Here is a 27759-nt window from a genome sequence, read left to right on the forward strand (position 1 = left end):
GATTACGCTTCCTCCCGGATGAGCTTTTCTTGAGTTGATGATGGAGGCAAAGAGGGTGTTTCCAAAGAGGAGGCTTGCCTCTTAGGAGATGGGAGAAGGGTAAGTTTACGCCCTTTTCTTTTTTTTTTTCTTTGGGGAAATATCTTTCTCTAAAGGAAAATCTTCATGTATTGGAAGCGAATCAGGATGTAGTTCTCTAGAAACAGCAACTGCTTTGGACTCAGTCATGTGACTTTTAGAAGCCCCACTGAAAGGGGCAGTCAAGGGCAGGCTTTGTTCAGTCAACAATTCTTGCTCCTTTAGCCGGAGCTCTTCGGTGGATAGGTCAATTGTTTCATCGACTAGAGATTTCAAAATAGCATCCATTGAATAGAATAAAAAATATCTCAATTTGCAATAACGCAAGGATTAAATTACTAAAACTTATCAAAAGAGCAGGATAGCTTCTTTTGGATGGGGCTTGAACCAAACAGATATAGAAAGCTTTCACACAGCCGCTTATGGATTCTAAAACATTGGTTGTTCAACTTGGGAAAGTAAGAAACATATAGATTGGATCTTGCTTAAACTTTCTAAAGTTAGGGAGAGGAGGAAAAGAATATTGCCATTGTAAGAGGTTCTTCTTCATACAGGACATCACTAGAAACTAACTGGAGTGGTTACGACCAGCGTTATGACCAGCTCACAAATCTATCTGAGGGCCCCCCTGAGCCAGGATATGTGCCCCTCGTCCATATCTCACCACTACAAGAAAAACCCTCATAGACATCGATTTTCCACCGCTGTCTATTACATTTTCGACCGATGTCTATGAAGGCGATGTAAAAGGTCTGTCATTTTAGACATCGGGTTATACCGGTGTATTATCACTTAATGACACCGATTTTCGAACCGGTTATTAACCGGTGTAGTATCACTTAACGACACCGTTTCATCAACGGTGTAAAACCGATATAATATTATATGTTAATAACACTAGTTTTGGCAGCGGTATACGACCGATGTAATATTAGTTAATGACACCGATTTTGGCAGTGGTGGAAAACTGATGTAATATTAGTATTGTTTAACGACATTCGATTTCCGAAACAGTGAAAAACCAATATTATATAACATTTTAATAGTGCAAAATTTAGTTAATATTATTATACATCGGTGTATCTAAACACACCAAGTCAATATCCATGTAACCAAAACATAAATATTATTCTTGCAACGTAAAAAGATAATAGATATTGTACACATCAAGTCCGTATCCATAAATTACACAAATATAATATGACAAATAAGTAAGATGGAACTGAGTACAATCATCAAATATAGAATCACTAGTCACCATCAGAATATCCATTTGTTCGAACTATTTCTTTTGCCATGTCAGCCATTTGAGAGCATTCCACCTGCACATCAGATTTAACCCAATAACATCAATCAAATTAGGAGAATAATAAAAAATAAGAATAAAAACTAATAGGTACATAAACGAATCCTTTTTGTTGTTTCGTGTTCCAACAAAATATTGTATTTGAAAGCACTATGAAAGTAGGAACTAGCTAAGCTAGTTCATGGAAGGACACAAGAAGAAAAAAGGAGGACACTTAAAACTCCAGTCATACATTCTATACTTGTGATTACTCTCTGTATATACTTTGTCGAGCAGCATGTTTGATCTAGTCACATGGAGGTCCAGAAATTCGCACAAAACCGGAAAGAAAGTTATAATCGATTAGGAAAAAAACCCTTTCAAGATTTTCAAAGAATAGTTCTACATATCTAGAATTAGTTAGGGAATAACTATCATTTTCCCATTACACGATAGCTTATTTCACAGATATGATATGATTTCCAACTATTGATGACCTAATTCATTCCAGAGAAGGTAATTCAAAAAATGACTTACTGCATATACGTGTTTTGCCCCTGCTTTAGCACAAAACAGAAACAAAATTCCTGTTCCTGCACCCACATCAAGGACGACCTTGTTCTTGAATAGAAATGAATTCTAATAAATAACATTCTGATATGTTTTTGTCCTAACAACGTCCTTTAACATTTCCTGCAGGACAAAAAAAGTAAAGGGAATCCAGTGCATCAAAATTTAAAAAAACAAAGATAAATGATTTCAAAAGAGCATAATAGAAAGCAAAAGAAAATAACAACAGACAATTAAAAGAGATGAAAATCTTACTATCATCCATGATGCCCAGAAATTTTTATATCAGTATGAATCAACTAAACAAATATACTAACCATTTAAGCATATAACAACAGACTAAGTATGCTTCTATGGCACAGACAAAGAAGTTCATGTCAAACAGATGCATCCCTTTCAACATTTAGTTAAGGCTACTAAATATCCCAAAGAAATAACAGAACTTTTTTTGTCAACGGTAGCACTTAAATATGCATAAACAATAAAAAAAAATCGACACACAAAAAAAGAAACTTGATAGTTAAAGGAATACATAAAATCAACTTAACAACAGGAAATAACAACTCCTTAATCTAGCAAACAAAAATGATAAAATCAACTCAGGGCAGTGTTTGAGGAAATTCATCAAACACATTGCATGCATCAATCAATTAAATTTGTCAACAGTAGCCTTGGTCCAGAATTTTGTTTTCTGGATAAGAGCATCAGTTCTAACATCCACTACTGCTGTAGCTTCATCGAGGGCAAGAATCTTTGATCTCCTTAACAATGCTCGTGAAAGACTGAGAAGTTGTCTTTGTCCGACGCTGAAATTCTCCTCAGCTTCCGAGACCTAATGGGTACGACACATGTATGTTAAATAAAAAAAATAAGCATATTCATTGTTGTAGTTGTTGACATGGTATCCAGAGAAAAGAAGTGTATCGAAAGACAATCCTGAGATGCTTCACCAATTAAAGGAATTCAAGAGCTATCGCTTATATGTACAAGCCTGAACAACTACAGCACTTGTAACAAGGATTTAGTACATGTCGATAAAAAAGTTATGCTTGACAAAAGCATCCAACAATTACAAAAGATGACAATGCATATTGTAAGAATAAGATGAACTATACCTCTGCATCGAGCCCCAATGAATTCCTTCGAATCACATCTTTTAGATGAGCTCTCTCTAATGCTTCCCAAAGATCAACATCATTGTGCTCATTGAAGGGATCCAAATTAAACTGAACAGTTCCTGAAAAGTTTTACGAACCAGACAGTAACATACACAAACAAAGAAGAGCTCGGTGGCATAAAGAAATAACAAAGACAACCACAAAAAAAATCAATTATGTTTTAACAAACTCCTCAAGTAATTGTTCCACTTCCCACTAATGCTACAGAGCAATGTAACTGAAGATGCACGGTCAGAAAAAGAGTGGAAATATAAACAGGCAAAAGGCAAATGTTAAATTTTAATTCTCAAAAGCCAAACAAGAAATGATTATAACTCATTTCACATTTACTAATGTAATTAAGATACAAAGAGAAATAGAACCTGTGAAAAAGATTGCAAAAATACTATTAGATAGTGGATAGAACCAGAATCTTCTTTTATTTTATAATACCTACTATTAGATAATGGAGAGAATCATCGTCTTCTTTTATTTTATAATACTGAGCATAATCACACCAGAATCTGTCATATTACTAGAACCTTCTAGTAAACTCCGCGAATAAACAAGACAATTTTGTTTATAGTAAATTTTGAGGGTACAATGAATAACAGTATCCGTGCATCGGTTGTATTAATCCGACAGTAACTATGAAGCATAGTAAAAGTTAGTTCTTGACACAAGAACTGGGAATAAGAAATCCTATTTGTTGAGAACTGGAGTGAAGATGATAAAGATCACACCTTGACAGATCCAATCTAATACATCCAAAATTTGAACAAAAAAGAGTTCTTTTCTAAAAAAAAACAATTGAAAAGCACTGAAACAACCCAAACATCAAAGGAATCCAAAAAAAAGAAATGGAGCAAGCAACTTACAGCGTGAGGAAGTCGACATAACAGACAAGGGGACTCCAGCCGAGAGAACAGTACAGATCGACGAAAGGCTTCAGATCGCTCTCCTGGCTCAAGAGCCATGAGAAGAGCACGGCGATTCCCTTTGCTTCTCTCCGCGCTTCTCGCTCCGACCTTCCCCAGTAGAACCACCCTCTCTCCCCCCACATCTGGCCAAATTCCGCAGCCAAAACCTCGATATCCTGGATTTTCAGACCTCGTTGACGAGAACAAGAACCCTAATTTATGTAGCATCCAAACCCACCGAAATTAGAAGGAAACAAATGGGAAAAAAGAGGAGAAAAGACGCACTCTTCTCCACTCTTTCGTCCATGGAAAGCCTTGAATTATTTGGATAGGATCGGCAACCGAGTCCATCGTGCCATAAACAGCAATTTTATAATCTCTCATTTTATAACCACTTCGTTACCCTCTTTACAAATGAAGAATCGTCTCCACTAGCGCAATGGTCCACAAAAAAAATTAAACATCTTATCAGACAACACCATCATCCATAAAGCAGAAAAAAAATCTGACACAACAAAGACACAAAAAAACACAAAGTAAAACTTCGGAAAGGATAAGCTAGATCCGATGGCACTAAAAGGAAGGGAGCCCCTGAGGTTGAGAATGAACTAGCGGAAATGGAACCAAAGAGTTCGTGTTTCTTAACTGTTTGACCTCCTTCCGTATCTCATTTCGGTAGGCATCGGTGGGGTTCATCACCTTTCCTCCTTTGGTTGTCTTCATCTTGCCTCCCTCCGCTGCAACTACTCTGAGATCCGACGATAACAAAACCCTAGAAAGCAAAACCAACTCGTCACCTCTTCTTTCTCGAAATGCGAAGAAGGGCTCCTCTTCTCACCCAAAGGGAGGAGGTGGAGGAGATGCTGTGTGGTTGGACGGAGGAGCAGGGGCGTCGATCCCGATCGGGAGAGGAAGGAGCGTCTATCTAGAAAGGGGAAGAGGGAGATGAGACTGAGAGAGATAGCTGGACAGCGCGATATAGGTTTAGGTTTGGAGGGAAGAGTGAAGTGTTGTAAATTTTGGCTAAGTATTGATGGGAAAATTAAATTATTTTATTTTGGTTCATTAACACCACTTTTAACAACGATTTTTTACTATATGATTTCGTAGATAGAATAAAGAAGCTATCATAGACACCGGATTTTAAAAACCGCTATTAAAATCAATTTCTTTTAACAAAAAAAAAAGACGCTCATAGACATCGGCTAAAAAACCCGATGTCTATGAGCGAAAATCTATGCTCATAGACACCGATTTTTGGAAAAATCGGTGCAAAATACTCAAAGACGTCGGAATTTGCCTAAAACCGTTGTTGTTCCACCGATGTCTATGAGGGTTTTTCTTGCAGTGCATGTGTTTCCTTAATCTCCTATTTATCCCATTTCTTAATATATTTTTGGGACCGGGCTTGAGTATCGGAGTGCAAGGCCGAGACAAGCCCGATCTATTTGCAAATTCTTTTATCGATGGGATAGCTCACCCCCTCCTCTTGGTTTTTAGCTTGAAGTCTCCTGACAGTCAATACCAGCACCACATCACCGATGGTTCATTCTTCTCAGCTTTCGGACAGGATCAAAATACATATATGAGACGGGGCTAATTTAAAATATTTTATAAAAAAATATAATAAATCCACTCCTCGAAATTCTTCAATTAGTCATTCTTCTAATAAAACCATTCAATTTGTCCCCGGGCTATGATGCAACGGTAAAGGTGCTCAGTTGTCTTCCAAATACTTACAGTTTAATTGCTAGCTATAACATATTTATAGAGATTTTTTTCTCTAAATGAGACTTGTAACAAAGGGATAATAGATTTCCAAACTACTCGCCATAAATATTTTTTAATTTATTTTGATGATCGATAAAAGACTTCTATCTCATAAGATCAGTTATTGCAAACTCGATGTTAGCCAACATTATTAATCATAATAAAATCATTCAATTTAATATCACACGCAACTATAAAAAAAAATTATAAAATCTTGTTGACATTCCTAAGAATAATTTGATAATAGTTATGCATGGTAGTCCTGCACAAATCTCTATCTTCCTGTTTCCAAACTTTTTTCTCATTAATCGAACTCAATCAATTTTCACAGAATAAGAGATATTGGCCTTTTCTCCTGACAATCAACCGAGCAAGTTGGACTTTTAAGTTCATGAATACTTTTCTCATTCATGAATGCTTGTTCTCCTATTTCTAACCCTTACATCAAGAGCTTAATTATATTCACACTTATCACCATATTTGACTTTGAAGGCACGAGTGTTGAGTTTTGAAAGATGCATACTTAGAAGCCCTAACAGAAGATGTAACAGAAGAGGTCTAGTCGTCGAGTTCAAGGAGGAGGTAATTACTAAACATCAACTTAATTAAGATCATAAATGAGGTCAATTAAATAATAATTTAATTTAAAACATCAACTTCCATTGTCATCCGTCCCCTTTGAAAGGCCAAAATTTAATTGCTGATAATATTAATCACTTTTTTTTTATAATCTAATATCCAAATACTTACCCGTCCCCTTTGAAAGGCCAAAATTTCTTTGCTAAGATACTGTCTCACACGATTCATCGGATTAATTTAGAAGCACAAATAATTTCTTGTCCAACCGCTATTGTCTTAAATTTCCATTCTACATAAAAAAAAATTCCTATGTGCTTAGTGTATAACCGACCCTCAAGCTAGTGGCTAAGAAGTAATTAGAGTTTTTTTTCGAAGATATACGTTTGTCAAAACTTAATCTCTTATCCCTATTGTAATATAACTATCATCTTCTATGTAGTTAGATATTCAAGGGAATAATATTGGAAAATTTAATGTATGATAATAAGTTCGTACCAACCAACTTAACCTTTTCCCGAGAGATTATTGGAAATATACATGCATGCATACTTAGGTTGTAAATTTCTTTTATTTTTCTTCTATTTTTCAAACATACGTAAAGAAAAATGGTGGAAATTAAGAAATATAGGAAGATAATTTTGATGTATGGATAATGACTATAGTACGAATTTTGTAAAATATCTCCATGCTCTCTTAGCATAACAATCTTTTTATTAAAAATATTTAATTAAAATTAAAATTGAAAATTCAGAACACTGCTTCTTCGGTCAAAGAAATATTTTAATTGGCTTGGAGGAGCACGAGGGATGACTAGGGAAAGAAGTATGGATTTCAAATTTTACACGAGCATAATACGGTGATGGACTAAGTGACGTTTAGATCTTCTATAAATGCATGTAATTAAGTTGAGGGAGAGAGTCACAAACAATATCATTTAAGTGCTTTAATTGTTACTTCACTGCCATGACCATGGAAGCTAAACCCCTCTTCTCACCTTTCTCCTTCATCACTCTCTTCCTTGGCCTCTTCATAATTTTACTGATAAAGATCAGATCAAGGAGCAGACTAGCATTAGCTCCTCTCCCACCCGGTCCGCCCAGGCTTCCCCTCATCGGAAACATTCACCAGCTCGTCGGCGGCAACTCTCACCGTATCCTTCTCCAACTCGCCAAAACACACGGCCCCCTCTTATATCTCCGAGTCGGACAGGTGGACCAAGTCGTCGCCTCGTCTGTGGAGGCGGTGGAAGAGATCATCAAGCGCCATGATCTCAACTTTGCTGACCGACCCTTCAACTTGACCTTCTCCAGAATATTGAGCTATGGCCCGCGCAACGTCGCCATGTCCCCCTACGGTGGCTACTGGAAGCAGATGAGGAAAATCTACGCCATGGAGCTACTCAACTCCCAGCGCGTCAAGTCCTTCGCCACGATCCGCGAGGTTGTCAACCTAAAGCTCACGGCGGAGATCGCCGACAAGGCGTTTGCTCAAACACCTTTCAATCTAAGCCAGATGGTGATGTCCATGACTAATGAGCTAGTAATCAGAGCTGCGTTTGGTAACAAGTGCAAACATAAAGCGGAATTCTTGAAGCTGGTCAAAGAGACAGCGAGCAACGTGACCAGCTTCGCGGTGGCTGATATGTACCCCTCGCTCAAATTCTTGGATATTATCACGGGATTGAAGTTCAAGTTAGAGCGAATTCTTGCTAAGTTCGACAAAATCTTTGAGGAAATCATCGCAGAGCATCAAGTCTTACTGGCCTCTGAGCAAGCAGAGGAGGATCTACTTATCGATGTACTTCTCAAGCTTAAAGATGAAGGAAATCTAGAATTCCCAATCACATACGACTCCATCAAGGCCGTCGTCATGGTAACTGAATTATATATATATGACAGAATATTTATTTATTAAATATCTTTCCATTGTTGATAGCTTAATTATTATCTTTAGGAAATATTCCTGGCAGGGACGGACACATCATCAACGACTATTGAATGGGCTATGTCAGAGTTGATCAAGAATCCTAAGGCAATGGAGAAAGTCCAAAAGGAGATGAGGGAGGTTATGAAAGGGAAGACCAAGCTCGAAGAGAGTGACATCCTCAAATTCAGTTATCTAAATTTGGTGATCAAGGAGACGATGCGGCTCCACGTTCCAGTCCCTCTGTTGATGCCGAGAGTATGCAAAGAGACGTGCGAGGTCATGGGATATCGAGTGCCCGCCGGAGCTATAGTGCTCATCAATGCATTTGCACTGGGCAGAGATGAGCAGTACTGGGGCTCTGATGCTGAGAGCTTCAAACCTGAGAGATTTGAGGGCGGCTCGGTGGACTTCAAGGGCTTCAACTTCGAGTTCTTGCCATTTGGTGTAGGGCGAAGGATGTGCCCCGGCATCAATTTTGGGTTGTCGACCGTGGAAGTCGGACTGGCTCATCTCCTCTTCCACTTTAACTGGCAGCTTCCTCGAGGCATGAAGATTGAAGATTTGGACATGATGGAAGTTTTTGGGGTTACCTCATCAAGGAGATCACCTCTCTTTGTGCTTGCCAATCCAATAACGCCTCTACCATAGTTATAATTATATAGTCTTTAATATATAATAAGAAAAAGATGCATATCCTATCTTAAAGAAATATTTCGATACAAAATAAATTAGTAAATTATATACTAGTCATTGCTCTTTTTAACTAGTCAAGAAATTAATGTTGCTAATTTATGAACTCCGATAGTTTGAAATTTAGGCAATGATGGCTTATGAGGTTCTTCAAAATTTATTTTATGAGCAAACATGGTTAAAGAATTTGCATTACGTGTTAAACTACAAAATATTTTAATTTGAATGTATTTTATTAGGACAGTTTTTTATAAAATAATCTTGAAATTTATTGATCTTTTATTTGTCATAATAAGAATTGACCTGCTGGATAAATTAGAATTTTATTAAATATTTCATACAAATTAAATAAAATGAAAAATTTCATGTCCGCTCTTTAAAATTCTTCATCTCAATTTAATATTACATGAACTACATAAAGAGAAAAATTATAAAATATTCTTCTTGACACGCATAAGCAAAATTTGATTAAAAGAAATTAAATAATACTTTATAGTCATACACATGAATTTCTATTAAAAACATAGAGTGCTAGCTGTTGGAAGAAATGGGTGGGAGGAGAAAGAATAAGAAAATTGGTGTGAACATGTTTTTGCTGGAAAGATTAAGGGAGAAAAAGATTAAAAGGAAAAAACTTACAGTTGTTATTGGAAAAATCCGAAAGAGAGTTGCTATTATTTGGGAGGGAGGGAGAAGAAATTGAAATTGAAATTGAAATTGGAAAAAAGTTTTGGGACAAGGAAAATCATACGACTGGCTTGTGTAAAAAAGAGGAGGGTCCGGCTGATAGAAGAAGCTGAAAATAGGGAAGAAATTGGAGAATAAAAAGGAAAAGAAGAAGATAGGAGAGCAAGACGGGGCATGTGAAAAGGAGGAGAAAATAACGAAGAGATGGGGTGGTGGCAATTGGCTAGGGCATAGGTGTCATGCTTTGATACGGTTGAGTTTGTGCTACAATAATAACGAAGAACTGCAGAGAGAAGAACTCGAAGAGGAGAAAGAAGAAGAAGATTCGAGAGAGAAGAAAAAATAAAAGACATAGAATTATTGTGGTTCGGTGATGTATTTATTACACGAAAAAGGTTAAGAAATTTTATTAGAATTTTCTCAACTTCAAAGATCCTATTTATAGAGCTCAAATCTTACTTGGTATTTTGGACTCAAAATATCATGTATTATATAAAATTTTAAAAATCTCGGCGCACTTCCCACATCTTCCTAATGCCACCTGAATCAAGCACGGGCGTGCTCGAGTGAGCGATGCCTCCCTAATGGAGAACAACTAGGTCGTGCCCCTGGACACGATCGAGGCATAGGCGTGCCCGAGTGAGCAACACCTCTCGAACGAGGCATGATCATGCCACAAACGTGCCTTCTTTCCTGAACCTCGGGCGTGCTTGCGCTCCAAAGGATCCAAACGCAGCTCGATCGTGTCTCGCGCCACTATCATGTTTCTTTGTGCTTGTTGAAAATTCGAAGTCGCCATGCCCTAGCTGTGCTTCTAGTATGGTCGTGCCCCTGCTTCAACTCCATATAAATCATCTCCAACAATCTCCGCCTTGACGAATATTCAACCCCTTCGAAGAAACACAAGCATCTCAGAAAACCTCCACTTGGAATATTGAGTTCGGGCTACAATCCTCTAGCAATTAGCGAAACGGATCAAGTTCAAGCCATGCTTGAATTTCTCTATGGTAACTAGCTTTGTCAACATATCTCTGACATTTTCAGAAGTATGATCCTTCTCAAGAAGTATTTTCTTGGAAGAAATCAACTCCCTAATCTTGTGAAACTTCACGTTAATCTACTTGGTTCTCACATGATACACCTTATTCTTCACCAAATAGTACTCTAGTAATCACAATGAAACTTGACTCCACCTTGTTGAACACTCAATTATCTAACTAACTCAGTAAGCCACAATGCTTACTTGGTTGCTTCAATTACTACCATATATTTTGACTCGATAGTGGAAAATACAACTATAGGATGTATCATGGACTTCCAGCAAATAGTTCTCCTACCATAATGAACACATACCATGTAGTAGACCTTCTATCATCCATTTCTCCTACATAGGATGCAACCACATATCTTGTAACTAAAAGATTAACTTGTTGTCTGCTGAACTCAATGCCATAATTTGTAGTATTCTTCAAATATATGAAAATCTACTTGACCACATTCCAATATTGTCGAGAAAGATTTAAAAGAAACTTGTTCACCATATTAACAACTTGTGCCAAATCCGGTCTTGTGCAAAGAATGACATATCAGACAACCAATTGCACTAGCATGGGAACCTTTGACATGATTTTGAAATGATCAATGAGAATCATTATGTTTACCTAAGAAAAGATAAAGGAAAGTTTGTCATCTTATCATTATATGTTGATGATATGCTAATAGCTGAAAATAATATGAAGTTTGTGATAGAAGTTAAATCATGACTTTCATCACAATTTGATATAATAGATATGGGAGAAACTGAGTATATTTTAGGAGTAAAGATTATTAGAGATCGATCAAAAATACTTTTGGAGTTGTCTGAAGAGGCTTATAACACTAAGATGCTATAACACTTGAATATGTCAAATTGTAATATTGAACAAACACCTGTAGCAAAAGGTACTATTGTCACGCCCCAGAGGAGTCCCAGTTAGACAAAAATCTGACAGCATCTCTCCTATACCGGTAACAATCTAAATCCATAAATACACAGCCCTCAGGACCTCTCAATCCTCGGCCAACACGGCTGAAACATAAGTAATAATTTAAATAAACATTCCACACAGTTATATATGTAAATATCAAACCTACTCCACTACAGTGAGGAAAACACAACCCACAACTGAAAAACCATCGCAACAGAAAAACATGGGCAGCGTACCAAAAACTCGATATAGAATACATGAGTGCAAGAACTACACATCATAAGTCTAGTTCACATAACAAGGAACCAAAGTCCGAAAATAGAAAAAAAAATCATATCGACACAGAGTGAGGACTAGCAACTGCAACTTTTTGACGGTTTCAACCTGAAATAGGAAATAATCAATGGAGTGAGTTCAAGAACTCAGTAGATATCGAGCAGACATGCATAGTAAGATATAGCTATCAGCAATAATCATGCAGTATAATCTTCTGAATAATAACAGGAAATGTAAAACTGAACAACAGAAGAAGCTGTACTCACCAGGACCTCCTATCCGAATACAAGGGTTGTCAGACCAAATACCTCTTGTCTCTTGTATGCATGTCAATCATATGCAACCACCAAAATGTAGCATTCAAAATGCAGCAATCATAAGAAATAAATGCAGTACATGCATATGATGCAAATGACATGGTCACCCTTGACGCCAGTCAACCACCTCACACGCGATGGTGAGATTGAGTGGATAGGGCTATGACAACTGTGCACTTTGCAATCACTACTCCTGAATAACCGAGTGGACAAGATGCTGTCGGAGTACACCTATCCTCCTACCCCAAACATAGTGGGGGAGCCTAACCTCTCATCTCCCTGTATCATAGTCAAGAGGAGGGATCTATGCCCGCTACCACGCTGCAGTTACACTACCCATGAGCAGACCAACGGAGCCCTGACAGAGCAAACTGCACACACCCAGCCTGATGTACCACTAACCCGTGAGTGGTTGTGTGTGCAGATCATGTAACTGGCGATATGCTCAACTATAAAGGAGCTGACAATCGCTCAGCATACAATCATGCAAAATGGTGACACTAAAGCATGTAACTCCTAAAAATATCAACCTCCATAAAATATGTACCAAAAGGAAAACCGAGTCCATAACAAGGATCTAGGTATACATGCCAGGCAATAAATCTAGGTACACATGCCAAATAATAAAACTAGGTACATATGTCAGATAATAAATCTAGGTACACATGCCACGTATATCTAGTAGCTATGCCTATACCCGGTAATGCATTGTATGTCACTACTTCTATGAACATAAGTACACATGGCAAGAATCAAGAGGCATAAACATAAATGCATAATAGATAAAAATATGGGCATACTACCGGTATCAAGTAGTGACATACCAAGTAAATATAAACATAACCATTACTACTAGTTATAACCTATTACACATATCAGAATGATAATATCAAAAGAGATAAGTTAAAGGTACCCGCCTCGAAAAGAAAATCGTATCAGAAAAATCCCACGATGCCTAGCTCGTCCAGATCAAGGACCTGTGATCACATAATGTATAGTTTAGCTAACCACATTTTGCAAACATCCAGCTAAACTGAATCCCTAACCTAATTAGGGGAAACCCTAATTGAATGGCCATTAATTAACCTTAATTAATGATCAACTTCAATTAATCCCAACTCCTTACTAATTAGGTCTAGCCCACACTAGCCCTAATTCTTCTCCAATTCATCCACACAATTAGATTAATTTTAATTATAACTCATCATAATACTCACTAAGATATGTTGTGGTCCCTAGTGGATCACAGCAAGATACAATGCATAATCGGAGAAGATAATCGGAGCTCTGGATCACCGGCGAATAGTACCGCTGGAGTTGCAATGACAATCCAAAGAAAGTCTTACAATCCAGCACTCAAAATGAAGTTAAGGGAAAAATGACAAAGCCTCAACTCATCCCTAGCACTCAACCAATTTTGATGTGGTTGTTGGTGGCAGCAATGACCAGAGCAAAGGTGGCGACTGCTAGTCAAGCTCAACATAGCCGATGGGCATCAGCACATAGGGAACCCGGCAACTCTCACGACAGTCGCGGTGTCACCAATCTGGCCTCACTAAAAAGACAGTGGCACCAAGCGATCAGGATCGTGGCACAAGCGATCAGCGTCATAGTGAGATCGCAAGAGATTAGCGACAGATCAGGAGATAAAGAGCATATCAGAAGAAGGAAGAAGAGAAGGCATATACAGCGATGGATCCATGTCGACGGTGAAGAGAGAGCTTCACTAAAGATGGCTAACCCGCCTGGAACGTCGGCATCGACGATCGATGATCAACACAGTGGCATCCAGAACTATGGCACAGCATCAACAAGGGCGGCGATGCGTTGGGATGAGTGACATGGCAAGATCACAAGGAGAGGCGGAGGGTCAGGCGGAGAGGGGAAAGCGCACACCAGGTCGATCGATGCAAGGAGGCAGTGGTGCGATCCGGCTCGAGGAAGAGGAGGCAGGCGTCGGGTGAAGAAGGAAGAAGTGTTCGAGATCAGGAATAAGGAGAATGGGACTTAGGGTTTCCATGCTTAAATAATCTAACTTTAGATTAATGAAGTTAATCAACTCCTAACTTAATGGTTATTCCAAACAGACTTTCCCCAAGGCTATAAATTCATCCCCTCAAAATACGTCATACGAGTTTCGAAAAATTTCCAGAAAATTCTTAAAATTTTCTAAAAATTCCGTTAAGGTTATTCATCCATTAAACCTTATTATTATTATTTCGTTACAGTATTTTACATTCTCCCCCATTAATAAAAATTGGGTCCTCAAATTTTATTATTTACCATCAGCAAGTACTAGCAATAGATGAACTATATAAATGTTGAATGAAACTCTAACCCACACACCTCAAGTAAAAAGATGGAGGTATCGAGCTTGGATCGTATCCTCAAGCTCGCAAGTAGCATCCTTGTCAGAATGATACTATCATCCGACTTTAACCAGCCAGATAGCTTTGTTCCGCAGCTGACGTTCTCTGTGATCCAGAATCTGTACTAGAACCTCCTCATAAGTAACGTCAGGCTGAATGAGAACTGATATATCTGACAGACCATGTGCAGGGTTGGATTCATATCTCCTCAGCATGGACACATAAAATACATCGTGAATGTCTGCCAGAGATGGTGGTAGCGCTAGACGGTTGTTAGGATGTATACTAAAAGTCTAGCTTTTGGTATAAATATTTATCTAGAAATAAGAATCACATTGGTCAAATGTCTACATTTATGATAAATATAGTTGTTCAATTAATTTATATTGTAGATAACATGGTGTGTGGTGTCACACACAGAGGATCATGTTATCAGTACCTTATAAATTATAAACAGTAGCTCACGACCAAGATGGAAAGGAATAAACCATTGGAAGGTCGTAGTGTAATTAGGTATTAGTTTATCTTAACTATATAATTACACTAGTACACTTAGAGTGTATTGAGTAGGACCACTAGAGGTCGTTTCTTTTTATACTGACTTTATAAAGGAATAAAGACCTCAGTTATTATAGAAGTGTGTGCTCTTAATCCTAATATAATAACAAGCACATATATTTGATATTTATTTCTTTAATTTATCAATGGGTGAGATTTAGTTTGATAAATCAATAAGCCCGATAAGTTGAGAAATGATATCACTTATAGTGTGTGTTGTTAATTATAAAAGGAAACTGTGTCATAGAAATCTAGGTTGAGAATGCCCCCAAGAGGAGCTCATAAAGATTATCCTATTAAACCCTGCAGGTGGACTTAGTCCGACATGATGATAAGGTTGAGTGGTACTACTCTTGGACTAAGATATTAATTAAGTGAGTTGTCAGTAACTCATTTAATTAGTGGACATTCATTATCTTAAACACAGGGAGACTAACACACTCATAATAAGAAGGAGCCCAAAAATATAATTTGGGATTGGTGCGGTAGTTCAATAATAATTCTTTAGTGGAATGAATTATTATTGATGAAATTAAGTTGTGTGTTCGGGGCGAACACGGGATGCTTAATTTCATCGGGAGACCAAAACCAATTCCTCCTCTCGGTCCCTATCGTAGCCTCTTAATTATAGAGTACTATACCCACCTTCTTACCCATCCTATAGGGGCCGACCAAGCTAGCTTGGAGACCAAGCTAGGGCCGGCCATGGCTTGGTTCATGGGTGAATTCATGTGGCCGACCCTAGCTTGAACTCAAGCTTAGGTGGCCGACCCTATTAAAATAAAAAGGAATTTTAATTTTAAAAAATTTTCTTATGTGGATAACATGATTTAAAAGAGAGTTTAAAAATTTAAATCTTTCCTTTTATAAGATTCTACAAAAGATTAAGAGAAGAGCTAAATCTCTTTCCTTATTTGTAGATTAAATGGTTGATTTTAATATTGGTAAAAACTTTTCTTTTAATCCTGTTCATAATTTAAAAGAAAGTTTAAAAATTAAAAATTCTCTTTTATTAATTTCTATAAAAGATTAAGAAAAGATTTAATATCTTTCCTTATCTGTAGATTGAAAGGAGATTTTAATTTTTAGAGATAACTTTCATTTTTGGAAATTATCCACATGTTTAAAAGAAAGATTTTAATTTATAAAATTTCCTTTTTATTAACCAATCATGAAGGGATAAAAATTATTGGAGAAATTTTTATAAATTTCCAAAAACAAATTAGGAAGTTTTAATTCTTGTTTTAATTAAAACTTTCCTTGTTTTGGGGAGAAAGTGGACGGCCAAATAAGTTGGAAAAAGAAAATTGAATTTTAATCAATTAATTTTTCTTTTTCATGGCAAAGGAATTAAGGAAGTTTTTATTTAAATTTCCTTATTTGCCAAGGCCAAGGATTATAAAAGTGGGGGTAGAGGTGCCTTCAAAAAAAATACACAATAACATCTATTATTTTTCTTCCCCTTTTCCTTGGTGGTGTGGCTGGCCCTTCCTTCTTCTCTTCTTCTTCTCTTTGTGGCCGAACCTCTTCATGCTCTTGGAGTTTTAATTGTGGTCGGATTCTAGCTTGGAGAAGAAGGAGAGAAAGTTTGCATCCCTTGGAGCTTGTTTGGTGGAAAAAGTTCTTTATACTTAGGTGGTTTTGTGCTTGGCCGAAACTTGAAGGAAGAAGAAGAAGGTGCTAGGTGGTTCTCATCTCGGAAGATCGTTGCCCACACAATGTTTGAGATTAGAAGAGGAATATGGTAGAAGATCAAGAGGTCATTATTCACAAAGAAAGGTATAACTAATAATAGTTTTCCGCATCATGTTAGTTTTGTTTCTTTGTAAAAATATCAAATACAAGAGGCATGCGATTCTAGTTTTTCGAATTAGTTTTCAAAGTTGTGTTCTTTTATTTTTTTCTTTTCCTTGTGATTTGATTATTCTTAGTGGTTAACCTAGGGTTACTATGGGAAGGTTAAATATTTAATTTCCTTAAAAGGCTTTGTCTAGTCGGTGGTGGTTGTTCCCATATCCAAGAAGGCCAAGTGCCTCGCCATGCAGTACTGGAAGCCGATTTTGGAAATAGATATTTAATTGTCTTCATGACCTAGGTGATTTGGATCGAACGTGTTAAGTTCCGCAGGAGATCCAAGTCTAAACCTAAAAGAACAAATAAATTAAACTTAGGATCAAACGTGTTAAGTTCCGCAGGCGATCCAAGTTTAATTTAAAAGAACACATGGTAGCTAGGAAAAGATTCAGACCTTTGTATAAAATTTTTGTACAGTGGAACCATTAGGTTTTCTGAGTAGCAACCAACAATTGGTATCAGAGCTAGGGTTTTGCCTCTGTGTATTTGGTATTAGTTTAATTATGCACATGTCATACATAATTTAGGCAGGATAATAGTAGGATGTGCTAACTTTGTGGATGCAGGATCCAACTATTATGACTTATAGATATTGTGTGTGTGATTGAACCCTTGGACATGTCAAGGGCATTATATTGTGTGTGCATGATTGTATTATAAAATATAGCAGGAGCTGTATTTAGTTTTATTAGGATTTTATTTTTTTGATCTAGATACATGTACATTCCTTCGAGGAATATAGGATCGAAAAATGTAAAATTCTATTTATGTCGCGGATCGAATCTTGCAAGGCGTGGAACCTTTTGAGGACCAGAGGCGCAGCGGAACAAGGAGCAAGATGGATACGACAACTAGACCCGGTGGCAGTGGCCAAAAATGGCAACAGCTAGGGATGGCAACACACGGTGGACAACAATAGATAAAAACCATAATAGTTGAAAATTAGTTTGTCTATTTATTGCTTTTATGTTGTGCTGTGTGTGCTTGTTAGTATACATGTTAAGTAGGCTAGCATAGTCAAAATTCCTCACTTTAAATAAGTAAGTGGGAGAGGGATTTTAAATAAATTCCACGGTCTCCATTACTGGTTTGTAAGTGATGCAACAAGCTTACGCGTTGGCTCTGAGTGCCTTCCTCTATATCGGATGAGCTTGTTTGCGGATCACTAGATCAAACTTCCATTTTGGATGACTATAGGAAGTTAATTAAGAGCGTGTGATCTTCCCCATCGGAAGGGGCACAATCTTATTAATGGACTTAGTGTCAAGTAATGGTATACACTTAGGCACGTCTAATAGTATCCTCCCCATCGGAGTCACTACTATTATTTGTGTGACCGAAGAAAACCAACTATTAATTTGTCAAATAAATAGGTTGACAAGATAATAAAATTAAAAACTCCTCTTACAAATGTTTGATTTTGTATACGTCCACACTATCGTGACATACAAAATTCACGGTGTTTGAGGTAATTTTATTTTGTCATAAAGATTTATTGACAAGATAATTAATGGGTAAAACCCTCCTCTTACAAATGTTTAAATTTTATATACGTCCACACTATCGTGGCATGTAAAATTCACGGCGTTTGAGGTGTTGGTGAATTTAAATAATATTGTTTGAGGAATCAATGTTATTTTAAATTCAAAAGTTTTGATCAAATATTTGATCAAAGACATATCAACTATTAATTTTATTCGTCATAAAGTAAAGTTAACAAGATAATAAAATTAATGGATAAAATCTCCTCTTTGATTTTGTATATGTCCACACTATCGTGGCATACAAAATTCATGGGGATTTTAAGGAATTGATCTTGACCAAATATTTTTGTGATTCTTAGGATTTAAAATATTTGTCAATTCCCTAGTTGTTATACTATAGAAAAGACTTAGTAGTCCCAATTGTAATGATTGGATATAAGACTTGGACATTAAGGTAGACTGTCTTCTTAGAACTAAGAACAATATAGGTGTATTTAATTCATTAGTTGAAACATGTTTAGTGGTGTTATCTACCAGAATCTGGAGTGTAGATACAGATGTCATTAATCATGTCCGCAATTCATTGTAGGGTTCCAGGAAACCCGACAACTAAATGAAAATAAAAACACCATCCACATGTGCACTGCTGTAAAAGTGACAGCTATTGTAGTGGGAGATGTTTATCCTTTGATAAGAATAAAATATAGATTTTAAGTAATTATCTTTACGTACCAAGTTTAGAAAGAACTAGTTTTCAGTTTCTAAACTATTCAAAGAACTTGATATTCTGCCTCTTTTAATAACAAAGTTGTTATTAAGAAAAAGAGGGAAGTTATCTGTTCTGGTACGTTGGTTGGCAATTTATAAATCCAATAACTCCCACGATGCAACATATGGAAATTAGTAACACATCTTCTAACTTTAAGAGAAAGCAACCTTCATAAATGAACCAATTATATCTTTGGCATCTAAGGCTAGGTTATATTTGTTGATGCGGGAAGTATCCGATGATCGAACTCGTGTTTTGATAATGGCAAAGGATTCAAAGTTAAGCTATCTTGTGATCTAACAAGTCTGCTTGAGTATTTCAGGAAAGTCTTAGCTGCGGTTAGGCAAAGGGAAACACCCTAGGGGGTGGTAACCCTAGGTCATAGGGGGAGGTAACCCTATGTGGAAAGTTTTGGCAGGTCGATGGCTTCAGGCAAAAGTCCTAGGGGGTGGTAACACTAGGTGGAAAGTCCTGGTGTCGCGAACCAGGTGAAAGACTGGACTAGCCGGGAAGCAGATGTCCAGCAGAAAGTCCGGAAGCGTCGAGTGCTGAGCAAAAGTCCAGTCGATCTGGAGGATCGCACTAGCAACAGGTAAAATCTCTTGAGTGGAGTAGGTGAGGACGCGTTCCCCATAGAGGGAACAGTAGGCGTCGGGTCGAAGTGGTGCATTTGGCCAAGTGGAACTGACCGAAGCTACCCTTAAATGGATCCTAACTAGTTAGACCAAGAATTAGTATTAAGTTCAATGGGTAGGACTATTTGGGAAACCTCGAAGGCATGATTACTTTAATGAGCTCCTTAGGACTCACCATAGCCCAGAAGTTTATCCAAAGAATGCTTACTTGTTGAATCCAAAGCTAAACCTGAATCTAACACAAAGTTAAACCAGACCTTTAAATTTAACCATAATTCATCTCACAACAATTATAGGGTTCCCTGATTGACAATTTAGATCGGGTGAGATGACTAAGAAATTAAATTTTTAAAATTATTTTAAACCCAAATTTCAAAATTATTTTAAAAACTCAATTTCAAAATTATTTTAAAAACTAAATTTCAAAATTATTTTTCAAAATTATTTTAAAACTAAATTTGAAAATTATTTTAAAAACTAAATTTAAAAATTATTTTAAAAATAAATTTCAAAATCATTTTAAAACTAAATTTCAAAATTATTTCAAGAACTCAATTTCAAAATTATTTTAAAAAATTAAATTTCAAAATTATTTTAAAAACTCTATTTCAAAATCATTTTAAAACTAAATTTCAAAATTATTTCAAAAACTCAATTTCAAAATTATTTTAAAAACTCAATTTCAAAATCATTTTAAAACTAAATTTCAAAATTATTTTAAAACTAAATTTCAAAATCATTTTAAAACTAAATTTTAAAATTATTTCAAAAACTCAATTTCAAAATTATTTTAAAAACTCTATTTCAAAATCATTTTAAAACTAAATTTCAAAATTATTTTAAAACTAAATTTCAAAATCATTTTAAAACTAAATTTCAAAATTATTTCAAAAACTCAATTTCAAAATTATTTTAAAAAACTAAATTTCAAAAATATTTTAAAAACTCTATTTCAAATCATTTTAAAACTAAATTTCAAAATTATTTCAAAAACTAAATTTCAAAATTATTTTAAAAACTGTATTTCAAAATCATTTAAAACTAAATTTCAAAATTATTTCAAAAACTCAATTTCAAAATTATTTCAAAAACTCAATTTCAAAATTATTTTAAAAAATAAAATTTCAAAATTATTTTAAAAACCCTATTTCAAAATCATTTTAAAACTAAATTTCAAAATTATTTAAAAAACCTTTTCAAAATCAATTTTCAAAATTATTTAAAAACCTTTTCAAAATCAATTTCAAAATTATTTGAAAAACCTTTTCAAAATCAATTTTCAAAATTATTTAAAAAATCTTTTCAAAACTAAATTTCAAAATTATTTTAAAACTAAATTTCAAAATTATTTTAAAACTAAATCTCAAAATTATTTTGAAAACTAAATTTCAAAATTATTTTAAAACTAAATCTAAAAATTATTTTAAAAACTAAATTTCGAAATTATTTTAAAAACTCTGTTTCAAAATCATTTTAAAACTAAATTTCAAAATTATTTTATAAACTCAATTTCAAAATTAGTTTAAAACTAAATTTCAAAATTATTTTAAAACTAAATCTCAAAATTATTTTAAAAACTAAATCTCAAAATTATTTTAAAAACTAAATTTAAAAATTATTTTAAAACCAAATCTTAAAATTATTTTAAAAACTAAATTTCAAAATTATTTTAAAAACTCTATTTCAAAATCATTTTAAAACTAAATTTCAAAATTATTTTAAAAAATTTAATTTCAAAATTATTTTAAAAACCCAATTTCAAAATTATTTTAAAACTAAATTTCAAAATTATTTTTCAAAATTACTTTATAATTTAATTTCAAAATTGTTTAAAAAAAAAACTTAATTTCAAAATATTTTAAAACTTAATTTCGAAATCATTGTAAAACTAAAAAACAAAATTATGTATTTAATTTCAAATTTCTTAAAATGGCACCTCATGGAGGCGCCTCCCACACGGGAAGGCGCCTCCAAGCGCGGCGGGAAAATTTTCGCCGCATCTTCCTAAGGCGCCTCGGATCGATCCGAGGCGCCTCTAAAAAACTACTTAAGGCGCCTTAAGATGCTTAAGGCGCCTTCAAACCCAAATTTTAGGAAGCAGAGGATTTTTGCGACCCTCGGCCGATTATGTCGTTTGGCGACCTCTTTCAGATTCTTAGTTACTTTCCAAAGGGCAACAGAGATGATCTCACTTGGTTATCGTCGAGGTTTAGAGTTCAACTCGGGGAGGCAAAACCACCAGTGAGTAGCCCAAGGGTCGTTAGAGGGTCGCTAAACGGGCTTGTAACCGAGTCGCAGCCAAGAGGGCGTCCGAGCGACCTCTAATGTCGACGGTCACTAGGACTTTCCACCTGGTGGTAGATTTTGCCTCCTAGGTTCGAACTCTAAACCTTGGGGCTTAAGTATTAAAGTTTATGAATCACGATAACCAAGTGAGATCATCTCACTTGGTTGAGATCATAAACTCTAATACTTAAGCACGGAGGTTTAGAGTTCAACTGGGGAGGCAAAATCGACTGGTGGAAAGTCCTAGTATCATCGACGACGACACGACATAAGGGCCGACGGTCGACGACCCGAGGGTCGCCAAATGGGCCAAGAGGGCCGGGTCGTTACAACTTTAGTAACCAAGGGGTCCAGCAGGGGTGTGCTGAAAGAAGAGGAGAGAAATTATATTTATGATTTAGTTGGGCCGTATTAATTGTTGGTGCAATCTTAGGTCAAGGTTGACCTGGTTGACCTGACTCGAGTTGACCTGACTCGAGTTGTGTTTTGATGTTTGACGATGTTTGACGAGAAGAGAGTTGTATTCTTGATGTTTGACAAGAATAGGTGTTTGGGAGATTGTAGGTGCAACCTTAGGTCAAGGTTGACCTAGTTGACCTGATTCGGGAAAAGTCCAAGCAGGGAGCTTGGCACGCGAAAAGTCCAAGTATGGAGACTTGGCACTGGAAAAGTCCAAGTACGGAGACTTGGCACGGGGAAAAGTCCAAGCAGGTAGCTTGGCACGCGGAAAGTCCAAGTATGGAGACTTGGCACGGGGAAAGTCCAAACAGGAGGCAGGGGAAAGTCCCGTGAGTGAAGCCGAGCAGTGGAAAGTGAGGCGGTGAAAATCCTAGTGAGTGAAGCTAGGTGAAAGTGGAAGTCCGGTGAGTGAAGCCATTCGTGAAAGTCCGGTGAGTGAAGCAGGCTTTGGAAAGTCCCGTGAGTGAGGCAAGGGAAAGTCCTAGTGAGTGAAGCTAGGCAAGTGGAAGTCCTGGCGGGTTGTGGACCTGGTGAGTGAAGCGGTGAAAACCCTAGTGAGTGAAACTAGGTGAAAGTCCCGGTGAGTGAAGCCGGGCAAGGGAAAATCCAGATGAATCAAGGGTGATCGGACATCTGGTGATGGGAAGTCCAAGTAGGTCATAGGAGTGACCGGATACTTGGTACGAAGAGAAAAGTCTAAGTGGGTCAAAGGGATTGAGCGGGGAGTCCTAGCAGGTTAAGGGAGTGACTGGATGCTAGGCGCAATGTACCAACAGGTCAAGATTGACCGGATGTTGGTTTGGACTTGGTTTGGGCGAAAACCATGAGCCGGATCGATCCGGTGATACCGATCAGTAACACATCAGTAGCCTACTGTGTGATAACTGATCGGTCTGGTGACCGATCAGGAGTCGATCAGAAGCCGAACAGGAGCGAGGCGCAAGAGGGGCTGATCGGTCTGGGGACCGATCAGCACAAAGCCTGATCGGTCTGTGGACCGATCAGGAGGTTCCCTGATCGGTCCATGGACCGATCAGGGACGGAACAGAAGCGAAGGCTAGGGAATAGGATCGGTCTGTGGACCGATCCACATGGAGCCTGATCGGTCCACAGACCGATCCAGGCACTAGCCGTTGCGACGCAACGGCTAGATTTCTTCTGTGATTCTTCGCTTTCTTCGCAGGTTATAAAAGGAGGGCTGCTGCTGCGAGCCTCAACTCTTCTTCTGCTTCTCCTACTTCTAGCTTGCTGCTGCTTGCGATCTGAGCTTTGTTGAGCTCTCCCCAGTAAGCTTCGTGTGAGCTTCCAGTCGACGGTCAGCTGCTGCTGTTGTCCGAGAAGTTGTTGCTTCACAGGCAGTCGACGAGAAGGCGAGTTAGTGTTTGTACATTGTTCTTGTCTTTCTACTTGTATTTCTTGTACTCCTTCTTGTTGTTGCAAGTTTTGTGGCGAGGTTTCTCCACCCAGAAGGAGTTCATATTAGCCGGTTCTCCGGGGACTCATCCACCGACGGATTGACTGGACTCGTCCACCTTACGGACACGCCGAGGAGTAGGAGCCCTAATCTCCGAACCTCGTTACATCAGTTTGTTTGAGGTTTGTCTTCTTTTCTTTCGTTTCTACGTGTTATTTTCCGCTGCGCTAACCCTAGTTTGTAGAAACGCGACGATTTGGGGTCGGCTATTCACACCCCCGCTCTTTAGTCGAGTACGAACGATCCCAACAAGTGGTATCAGAGCGAGGCCGCTCTTCGACGGATCAACACCCGGGGGAGCACGGGCTAGAGATGGATCTCTATGGAGAAGATGTCACGATTCAACCCTTCTACGAGTCTCACGACAACTTCACATATTGGAAGGTAAGGATGATGTATTTTCTTAGGACTAATATGTTAAATTGGTTTTGTGTACAAGAAGGGTTTTCCCCTCCGATGGATGAGGAAGGAAAACCTATCAAGAAGAAGGAGTGGACGAAAGAGCAAATCCGACAATCCGAAATCAACGACGAGGTAACAAAAATTATTGAATTTGCTTTACCTAATAATGTTTTGTGCAAGATAGATAGGTACAACAACGCCAAGGAATTGTGGAACAATTTGGCAAAATTCCATGAAGAGGAGCCTAGTGAGCCAAGTAGCTCACATCATGGAGGAAGCGAATTGGGAGTTGAGGGCTACTCAACATCCAAGGAAGAAGAGGAGGAGAGCTCTTGTTCAAGATCGGAGCAAGAAGAGGCATCTACCTCCGGAAGGGATGAAGAAGAAAGCTCATCTACATCCACAACCCTAGGTAACTCAAACACTGTGATTTCAAGCAAATTACACATAATGTGTTTTGAGTGTAGGAAGTTTGGGCACTACAAGAGTAAGTGTCCAAAGAGGGTTAGAAAGACTCCACCGGCACCAAAGGTCAAGGAAGCCGGAGTCCCGATATGCAAAGGCAAAGAGCACGTGGTGTGCTTTCAATGCAAGCGAAGGGGACATTATCGGAGTCAATGTCCGAGGGGGAGGCAATCTCACAAGGACAAGAGACCGAGCACGTCGATGGGGGGAGCTAAGGCAAACCCTAAGGTAACATTTAAGGCACATTCTTGCAATAATAATAAGACTCATGCTAGTAGTTTTATTGCAATTGTCAAGAATGATAAGCATGATAATCTTAGGAATCAATATATGTGCTTAGGTGCCAAACATGTGAGCCTAGATAAGGATAACACTAGGAAAGCCAACCCTAGAATTAACTCATCTAAGGCTAAGGAAAACCTAGGTAGGAATCCCAAATCAACTAGACACATGCCTAGGAATGCCTCAAAGAACAATGACAAATTAAAACTTGAGGTATTAGAGAAGGAGAATCAAGTCTTGAGGTCAAGACTTGATACTTTGGAAAAGGCTCTTAAGAACTTGGAGAAGTCATCTCTAGGGTTTAAGGGTCAAAAACCAATGTCCAAGGACAAGAAAGGTTTGGGTCACAAACCTAAGTCCCAAGTGGTCAAGCCCACTTATCATAATGTTCCATTCGATTATGGAACAAAATCTAGGGCTAGGAAGACCATCACCAAGGTCACAAGGGGAGTCACCCTAGAGTTGATCTTGATGAGTCCCAAATGACCAAGGCTTTAAAGCCTAAGAGGGTCATTAGGAGGGTTGCTAGGGAAGTTATCCCTAGTGAATATTTAGTGAACCCAATGAGCTCAAATAGGTATTGGGTTCCTAGGAGCATCTTCTCTACCCCATAGATGGGTTAGAGAGTGTCAACTCCGATTAGAAGGGTAGTTAACCCAACTTTGAGAAAATTGACACTCAAGGAACATTTTCAAGGTTTTTGGGAACCTTTGAAAATGAAATGGAATATTTACTCCTTGGAAGAGTAAAATGTGCCATCATGGAAAATGATGATGTTAATTTCAATTGGCATAATTTGGAAAAATTTAGAGAACTCTTGAGGAAAAATGAAACATGCCAAGATTTGAGGATAAATTTGATCTTTAAGTGGCATGAATGAATCTAGAGTTCAAGAAGTGTCAAAATTAGGATTTTGGCATATTAGGGGAATCAAGGGTTAAAGCTTAAGTATTAGCTAAGGCTAAGGATACTTAGATAGGTAATCTAGGTATGTCTTATTCGTGCTAAATCTTGCCATGAATGTTTGCCCTCACATGTCATGACATCATATTTAAGTTTATTTTTTGAAATGTCATGATAATGCTTAGGTTAGTTTTATGTCATGTTTATTTAAGTTCCAAACTTTATGCCATGACATCATGACATTGGCACATGCTTCTGTTTATGATATTATTTCATGCCATGTCATCATCTCTTGCATTAATGATCAATGAAATTGATTTAAGGATAAAAACACATTTTGATATTGAGATCAAAGTGTAGTTTAGCAAATGCATGAGAACTTAGCGTAAGATGACCTAAACCCATATCTCACATCAAAATTAACTTGGATGTGTTTGATACACTTTAGATGTGTGTGAGATATTAGGATCATGAGTTAGGATCAAGGTACATAGTTCTTATACCTAGATGAGCCTAATTCAAGAGATTGGGGATCATAGGGAAAGCTTTTGTACAAGTCATGTACATTTAGCCCTAAGATTATGGTCCTAAATTAAAAGGTTTAAAATCATTTTGAAATTGATTTGAAAAACCTTGATGAAGCCATTTTAGTGATATCATTCATCATTGAGCAAATTGATACAAAGTTGACTTAACTTTGAACTATTTCAAAGTTTTTGAACTTTGTATCAAGATTTGAAAATGGAAGTTATTTTCATAGAAAACTATTTTTCCTTGATAGTATATGGTATGAGGAATGTATCCTCAAAATTTCATAATTTTTCGAATTTTCTGGAATTTGTTGTGAGTTTCTGAATTTCGGGAGAAGGAAATCAGAACTCCCTGTGATCAGAGTCTGGATCGGTCACTGGACCGATCCAGGGAAGGCTGGATCGGTCTAGGGACCGATCCAAAGGGGTCCTGATCGGTCCGGTGACCGATCAGGCGCGCTGAATTTGCTGAATTTCGACTGTGGTCTGAAATTTCAGCTGTGGGAGTTGAGTTTCGGGTTTCTAAAGGTTTGAAACTCTCCAAGACAGTGTTGGTGCAATGGTCAAGGGGGAGCTGACCTTTAGGGGGAGTCTTAACTAATTGTCAAGGGGAAGTTGACTTTTAGGGGAGTTTTTAAGACTTTTGAGGATCAGTGATATGAGATTGTCACTAAGTTGAGTGTTGAGTTTAGTTTCAAGGGGGAAATTAAGGGTTTCAATGAAAGGTATGGGACTTTCATTAGGAAGAAACTCTTGACCTTGATTCCCTCTTTTTGATGTGTGTCAAAAAGGGGGAGAGATGTCACAAGGGGGAGAGTGTAGGTTTTGGAAGAATGTTCAAGGAAGAACATTGGAAAACCTAAGTTAGGTTATCGGGTTAACCTAACTTGATTTTGGATTTTGTCAAACATCAAAAAGGGGGAGATTGTTGGTGCAATCTTAGGTCAAGGTTGACCTGGTTGACCTGACTCGAGTTGACCTGACTCGAGTTGTGTTTTGATGTTTGACGATGTTTGACGAGAAGAGAGTTGTATTCTTGATTTTTGACAAGAATAGGTGTTTGGGAG

General features: G+C 37.3%; 1 protein-coding gene and 1 long non-coding RNA gene across 6 annotated transcripts; one reads left to right on the plus strand and one right to left on the minus strand.

The window, feature by feature from the left end:
* Positions 1 to 1187: 1187 nt before the first annotated feature.
* On the minus strand, positions 1188 to 4996 carry LOC121996142. Of its 5 annotated transcripts, XR_006115979.1 has the most exons (6): positions 4849 to 4996; positions 4657 to 4782; positions 3969 to 4441; positions 3049 to 3170; positions 1901 to 2056; positions 1188 to 1400 (listed from the first exon to the last, which is right to left on the minus strand). It is a non-coding gene; the product is annotated as an uncharacterized LOC121996142 (long non-coding RNA). The 5 variants fall into 5 exon arrangements; XR_006115976.1 differs by having other exon boundaries at positions 3969 to 4782; XR_006115977.1 differs by having other exon boundaries at positions 4657 to 4995.
* Positions 4997 to 7273: 2277 nt separating this feature from the next.
* Positions 7274 to 9031, plus strand: LOC121993812 (alpha-humulene 10-hydroxylase-like). Its single transcript, XM_042548115.1, has 2 exons — positions 7274 to 8231; positions 8313 to 9031. The coding sequence occupies exons 1-2, from the start codon at positions 7323 to 7325 to the stop codon at positions 8931 to 8933; spliced, it is 1530 nt and encodes a 509-aa protein (XP_042404049.1). The 5' UTR covers positions 7274 to 7322; the 3' UTR covers positions 8934 to 9031.
* Positions 9032 to 27759: the final 18728 nt, after the last annotated feature.

Source organism: Zingiber officinale, chromosome 6A (assembly GCF_018446385.1).
Source record: "Zingiber officinale cultivar Zhangliang chromosome 6A, Zo_v1.1, whole genome shotgun sequence".
Lineage (NCBI taxonomy): Eukaryota > Viridiplantae > Streptophyta > Magnoliopsida > Zingiberales > Zingiberaceae > Zingiber > Zingiber officinale.